The 6,892-nt window shown below is 40.2% G+C and overlaps 1 protein-coding gene across 1 annotated transcript in view; it reads left to right on the forward strand.

Moving 5' to 3' along the window:
• GUCY1A2 (guanylate cyclase 1 soluble subunit alpha 2) overlaps positions 1-6,892 on the forward strand; it is a 260,844-nt gene that overhangs the window by 22,778 nt on the left and 231,174 nt on the right. Inside the window, exon 4 of the mRNA XM_019528531.1 lies at positions 993-1,114. Within this exon, the coding sequence (XP_019384076.1) occupies positions 993-1,114 (122 nt within the window). The remainder of the gene's footprint in view (positions 1-992; positions 1,115-6,892) is intronic.

Genomic DNA, 6,892 nt, shown 5'->3' on the forward strand with positions numbered 1-6,892 from the left:
TTTTCCTTTCATACTCATTGCACTCAGGCTGCTAATGATAATTGTAGTATGTTGGTGGAGGGAGTGGGGCAGTCTGCTCAGATATTTTGAGTGTGATTCTTATTTACTAAAATCAATGGGAGTTTTTTTCTGTTTGTAGAATTTAAGTTCAGTGTTGCCAAACTCTTTTTACTGACAGCCAAACTTTTTATTGGCATATTTTTTACTGACATGTTTTTATGTAATGAAAATTTAATCCTTCTGCTAGGCCCTGAATGGCAGTGACAAGGACAGAGTTCAAATTTAGAGGTTTAACATGAACCATAGTAAAAAAAAATATATGTTTGTTATGAAAAAGCAAGTTTAAAAAAAATTCTTGAGTTGGCAACCCAATCTGACAGCACCAATGGCTTTAAACCATGCTGCTTCTACCACAGGGATACTTTACTCACCCCCATACTCTGACACCCCCAACAGCACCCCACACAGTGCTGCTCCCACTTCCAGCCTTACCCCCACTAGCCCATGCTCCCCAGTTCTGGCATAGGGCTCCACCTACTGCTTCTCCTCCTCCTAGCTTGGCTCTATTGTCTCCCTCCTGTACCTTCAAGGTGAGTTGCTGTTAGACACAGGGGATGGCCAAAGGGTTGCAGTGGCAACATGTGGCTGGGCAGTGTGGTAGAGGTAACACAAGTTCTCTTGAACCACACAGCCCTGATGACAGCACCCTGAAGGGTGCTATGCTCATTCTCAGGTGGCTGTGGTCTGCTTTGTCTGATCATCAAGATTACTGTTGCTTCGTTTTTACAAATGCCTATAGTTTTTGTCCTATTTTTAATAAGCTGCACACACATTTACAGACAGTGGGCAATCCTAAACGAGACTAATCTTGTAAACAGGCAAAAAATGTGTGTTTTTGTTTTTTTCCCCAAAAGCATATGTGTTAATAGACAGTAAACTACTAAAATTTCCTATAATATCTATGTATGTGATTCATATAATTTTTTTCCTAGTTACAGGGATGCAGAAAAGAACTTCCACAATATATCAAACAGATGCTCGTATACAGACTACTCTGGCAATGATGAAGTTGAAGATGTCTCAGGAATTCTCCAGTGTACAGCTAATATACTCGGTACTTTTAATTAATTAATTTATTTTTAATGGGGAGCAATCTTTCTTTTAACTGAAGATAAGAAAAGCCAAGACAGTTTAAGATAGTCAATTTTCTTTCTATGTTGCTGTCATTTGTTGTTTTCCTTTCTAGGCATAATTTGCAGATCTGAAATATGGTAATATAGACTGCTTATTCATTGAAAGTACTATTAATTTGGTTTTCCCTGAAGTTTGGAATTTTAGATGTTTTGAACCCAAATTCATTTGGAGGTGCCCAGGTGTAATGAGAAATGAATTTGGACCCCAGATCTGGGTCACTTAGGTATTAAATGAATCATATAAAAAGCAGATGCACATGGGTTTTATTAACTTTATGGATATGATGTCTTACAGAACACATCTTAGGAGAATGTATTGCCTTTCATTATGGGTGTATCTTAAAAGATTTTGTGCCATTCATGCTGACAGATCCCACTTATAACAGATATGTATAAATGCTAAATCTAAAGATGACAATTGAAGTGCAGTCAACTTTTGGGCAACAGATGCAGCTACTTGATAGAGCAAGTAACGATACATGACAGGATAGAAAACAAGTAGGATTATTTTATTAAGCTGAAAATACCAAAAGAACCTAGACTGTACAAGTCTGTAATTAGCTAAGCTGGCTTTTTCATCTGTTTTGTGCATATAAGCTAAAATCGTACCTGAAGCCTTAATTTGACCATCTTGGTAAGCCATATAAAAGATTTAAAACTGAAATTTGGAAAACAGTTATTTTGTGCTGTCAAATTATCTGTTCAAAATAGAGGCAGTTGGCCTTATAGCTGAACACTGTTGTGTGTTCTTCATCTTGGTTCCTGCTCTAGTCTGGAACAGCAGTAAAATATTTATGCTTTTAAATCTGACTTTTTTTCTCTCCCTTTAACTGCTCTAAATCTACACTAAGAATGGAGAACAGTATACAACATTTTTAGTAAATAACTGAAATTTCTTCAACAAAAGTGTTCATTTTTATTATTTTGGATTTTTTGAAAGGTCATCTTTAACTGCTGGTTAAGTAGCTAACTTTCTACATAAAAGTTTGAAGAAGTAAAATGCTAAATATTAGTGCTACTAGGGACTTATTCACAACAGTGACTTATGTTTACGTAGTGGCAGAGCTGATGCCATAGCTGCTGCTTGTTGTCATGTAGCAATTAATAAAATTTGCTCTGAAATTTGTCTTAAGCACTCAGTCTTGAAGTGAATTTACATGTGGGTTATTTTGCCACTGAAAACTTGAAGCATCTTTTTCTCTTTCTGATCTGTTTCTGAAACTACTAGCAAAGCACCAAGTATTATTCAGTGTGGTTGCGCTAAGATGCTTACTAGTGGTAGATGCTTTTTGAACTTTTAATACTGAAGTTATAATGCCTGTGGCTGTTTTTGTTTTTTTAAAATGTTTCATTATCTAAGATCTTGTTACTAGTACTATATTTGAGACTTAAGGAAATCCTAAGACTGCAGCAGGTGGGAGATGGGTATAATACAGGAGTAGGCAAAGTCCAGTGCAGAGGCTGGATCCAGCAGGTTGTGGACTCTATTTCCCAGCAGCCCCTGTCCATGTGACTGGGGTTGGCTTGGAGAGAGACCCCAGCAGCAGCCAAACTGAATAGTGCAGGGCCAGGGTTTCCACGGAGACCAGCCCCAGCAGCACTGGCAGGGTGCACATCAGGGCAGGGAGCTGCTCTAGGGCTGGGCTGGGTTTGGATCTTGTAGCAGTGACAGCATGGTCTGGAGCAGGCGATCTGCTGCCTACACGTCCCTGCCTGGAGCATGCAGACAGCAAATCATGGGTCTGCCCTGGATCCAGATGATGCTGTCACTGCTGCAAGATCCAAGCCTGGCCCTGAGCAGCTCCCCACCCTGACCTGCACCCTGCCAGTGCTGCTGGGGCTGGTATGTAGGGTTGGGGTTTCCATGGACTATCACAGAGTGGGTGCTACTTGGGTCTCCATGGAAACTGGCTCCAGCCATGTGGGCAGGGACTGCTGTGACATGCTGAATCCAGCTGGTGGCTGGACTCCATTTTGTCCACTCTTGATATCATAGGTTCTGCTCTGGGTGTATGTACACAAGAAGCTAACTTCACAGTAGCTGAATAATACTGCACAGTAGCACATCCCAGCACAGACGGTACTAATACGCTAGTGCGTAGGCTTATTAGGCTACTGCACAGCAGTGTCACTAAAAAGGCATTCCCTGGTGCTATTGCATAGTAACTCTGGTTACTATGCTTTTATTTAGTTCTTGATTATACAAGTACTAAATGCTACTTCACGGTGGTTACTGCATATTTGGCTCATACAGATGCACGCGCTGGGTGAGATGAGATGCTTACTGAGCGGTAGCCTAATAACACTGCACAGGAGTGTGCCAGCCAAAAACTGTGTTAATATGCTACTGTGTAGTGTTATTAGGCTACTGCTCAGTAAGCATCTCAAAAAATGTGTCAGTGCTATTGCGCAGTAGTGTGAGTTAGTGTGAATTGAATTAGTAGTTGGTTAACCAAGTACTAAACTTAACGCGCAGTAACTAGGGGGCATTACTGAACGTGTAGATGTGCCCACTTTACAGTTAATAGTACCAATAACTTTTACTTGGAAATGGACCACAATTTTAAGCATGTGGGCTGTTCTTAGTATTATGCTACTTGACATGTTGTTGGCATGAAACACAAAATTAAAGACCTGAACTTGTATAATAATTTAAGATTTGATTCCTGTCTTTGTAAAAGGCAAGAAGGTATCAAGAAGGTAACTCTTGAAGGTATCAAGAATACCCATCTGAGTGCTTACCTAATATTTCTTTTGCAGTTGGATATAACATTTGTCCTCCTCTTCTGTCTTAGACTGTTGCATAGGACGGGTATACACTGTAAAACAGCTGATATGTTCCATCTGTGGTATGTCTGAGAGGTGGCTACATTCAGCAATTTGATGTGTTTTGCTCTTCATTTAAGCCTGAGGCTGAAAAGGTGCTCAGTACCTTGCAGATCCAAATCAAAAGGGTTCTAGGAATTCTTAAGAGCCAATTAAGTCTTAACTTCTGACATTGGACACTGCTTGCATGTTCATGACTCACATCATTGCTTTTCATAAGACTTGTAAAACTTTCATATACTATGTATGTTTTCCTGAAGATTAGTACTCATGTTTAACTATGAAACTACATGTTCATGGGGTATCAACTCTATGGGTGATTTAAAAATGTCTTGTAATTACTTTTTTTTTTTAGCTGTAATGTGTTTTTTAAAATGTATTTTAAATGTGTCCAGATCATACAGTATGGTCTAGCAGTGTGTAGCTGTCATTAGGGCTAGGGACAGACATTACACATAAACCAGTTCAAGTGATCAGAAACTGGCTTAAACCTGTAACAGAACAGATGTTCAGTGTGCACATACCCGTTTGGCTGGCTAAAACCAGTTTGAGATAAACCTGGTTGAATGTAGTATCAAACTTAACTGATTTGGCTCAAACGGATTGATGCAATGTCTGTCCCAGACTCCTTGCTGGTTTAAGCTAAACCAGACTCCCGCAGCATCCTGGCATACTCTCTGGGCTGGGTGAAGTTCTCTGCTTCACAGCAGGGCTGGCCCCTCCCCTCCCCTCCGGGGCTCCAGCTCCAGAGACTGCAGGCTGTTTCCTTCCTCCCCTCACCACTCCCTACTAAGCAGGAATTCCTCCTTCCCCTCTGCCTTACTGGGGAGGTGTCTGTGTATTAGCTAGCAGACTACCAGCTACTTGTTGATTCAGCACAGACAGTAGTAGCCAGCATGTGGTGTCCCTCATTTTCTTGATAATGGTGTTCATCACTCAGCTAATTCCCTGCTAATCAGAACTTCCTGCCGGAGCCTGGCCATGCCCCCCTCAGTTCCAGGCTGTGGGAGGAAGGGAGGGCTGCTCTAGCATCCCCTGGTCTCTAGCCTGAGCCACTGCAGGCATGTGCCTGCATTTCTGGGATGTATGTCCAGTTACAAAACTGACTTAGCCTAGCCAGGCTTGACTAACCTGCAAAGATTGAATCAGTTTGGGCTCAGGCTTTTTGAATGTCTGTCCCTAGGCTAGGACTACACGTTGGTATAGTGCAGGGGACTATACTAGCTGATAGTTGCCTCAGGAACTGCTATTATGCTGGTTTGATGAGGGGAAAAATATTTTAAAATACTTATGAATAAAGGTGAAAAGAAGTTACTGTTAAGAAAATCTCACTTTTTTTTCAACAAGAAGCAAAGATCAGAATAAGAAGAGCAATTAGAAGACCAGAATCCTAAGGTAATATTTTAATAACCACTTATTTCTTTCTTTTTTCTCTCCAACCCAGTGACATGAATTGAAAATAGTGTACCAGCATTAGTTCTGACTTCAACATTTTAGTCAGTAGTTTGTGTCACATCAGGTAAACTGTTGATGGTGGCTACCTAATTAGCCTTTACTTTTGTATGGTGGCTATTTTCCTCAGTGAGTAGAGACTATTGAAAGATTGCTTTATCTGAATAGGAAGTCAATCCCTGGAGAGTGTACCCAGTGTAGCTGATCTTCTTGTAACATTCTTGAACAGAAGACTCAACTATTTCTTTAACTGTGGTGATATTTAGACAAATGTTGATCCAAATTCTATTCTCAGCTTACTTATATAATTGAGAATAAAGATTTCCTATTCAGAACACTGTTCCCTGTGCAGCCCAAGGCTTGTTTATTTATGCTAGAAGTGAATATTTAACAAATGAATGTTGCTTGGCCTGTAATACTTAGGACAGTGGTTCTCAACCTTTCTAGACCCAAGGTATTCTTCCATAGCTTTTCTGAATTTTACCAGGAGCCTGGTTGAGAACCACTATTGTAGTGTCTTGGCTTACCTATTTTATCAGGTAAATGTCCATGTAGGCAGGAGCTCACACCTGCATAAAGTAAACCTCATGCAGCAATGGCAGTCTGAAGATTAAATCCATAGAAAAGTGTTCTCAAATGTCTATTTCTCCAGACAGCCATGCTGGATAAACCTAATGCAGGCAAGAGCAACTGCTCCTGCTGCAGCTGTTTCCCAGTCTGGCTGTAAATGTCTTCTATGAACAGAGATGTGGGGTAGCAGTAGGGGCAGTGGCAGTACTTTGGCTGAGAACCATTGAAGCAGGATATGGCTTTGACTAATAACACGTGAAATTCTACTCCTATAGAGCTTAAAAAGTGAATCATTGAAATTTTGTTTCCATTTGTAAAATGAAACAAAACCTTTCCTTAGCAGTGCCTGTCACTGTTACCTGTGTGGAGTCTGATGTCATTCACCTCTTCTGATCCAGTAACACTGCCTATGTATCTGTCAATTAGTATTCATTATTCATCAAAGCACAGCAGATCTTTAGGTCATGAGTAGACCTGGGAGATTTTGAACAGATGCTTAGACTACTTGCAAAATCACTTATATAATCTGTGGGTTTATCTGTACATATGCAATTTATAATGCATGAATGCTGGAATTTTTCTCTCCATTGAGCAGTCACTAGAAGTATAACTCTAGGAACCTGCAGTGAAAGCCTCATTCTCCATTTTCTTCTCACCTTCACTGATTTTGTTTATTCTATGGACATTGATAGAATTACTCCTGCTTTACACTGATGTAAAGATATCAACGCAGTACAACTCATTGGAAACCTGACCAATGAGAGAATACTTCTTTTTTTTTTTGAGTGATAGCTTGTGCTGTTAGAATGCTAACATTAACTTTTTTCAGAAGAAGCTTTGCAATTGATTCT

This window comes from Crocodylus porosus, unplaced genomic scaffold, assembly GCF_001723895.1.
Source record: "Crocodylus porosus isolate Cpor-Errol unplaced genomic scaffold, CroPor_comp1, whole genome shotgun sequence".
Classification (NCBI taxonomy): Eukaryota; Metazoa; Chordata; order Crocodylia; family Crocodylidae; genus Crocodylus; species Crocodylus porosus.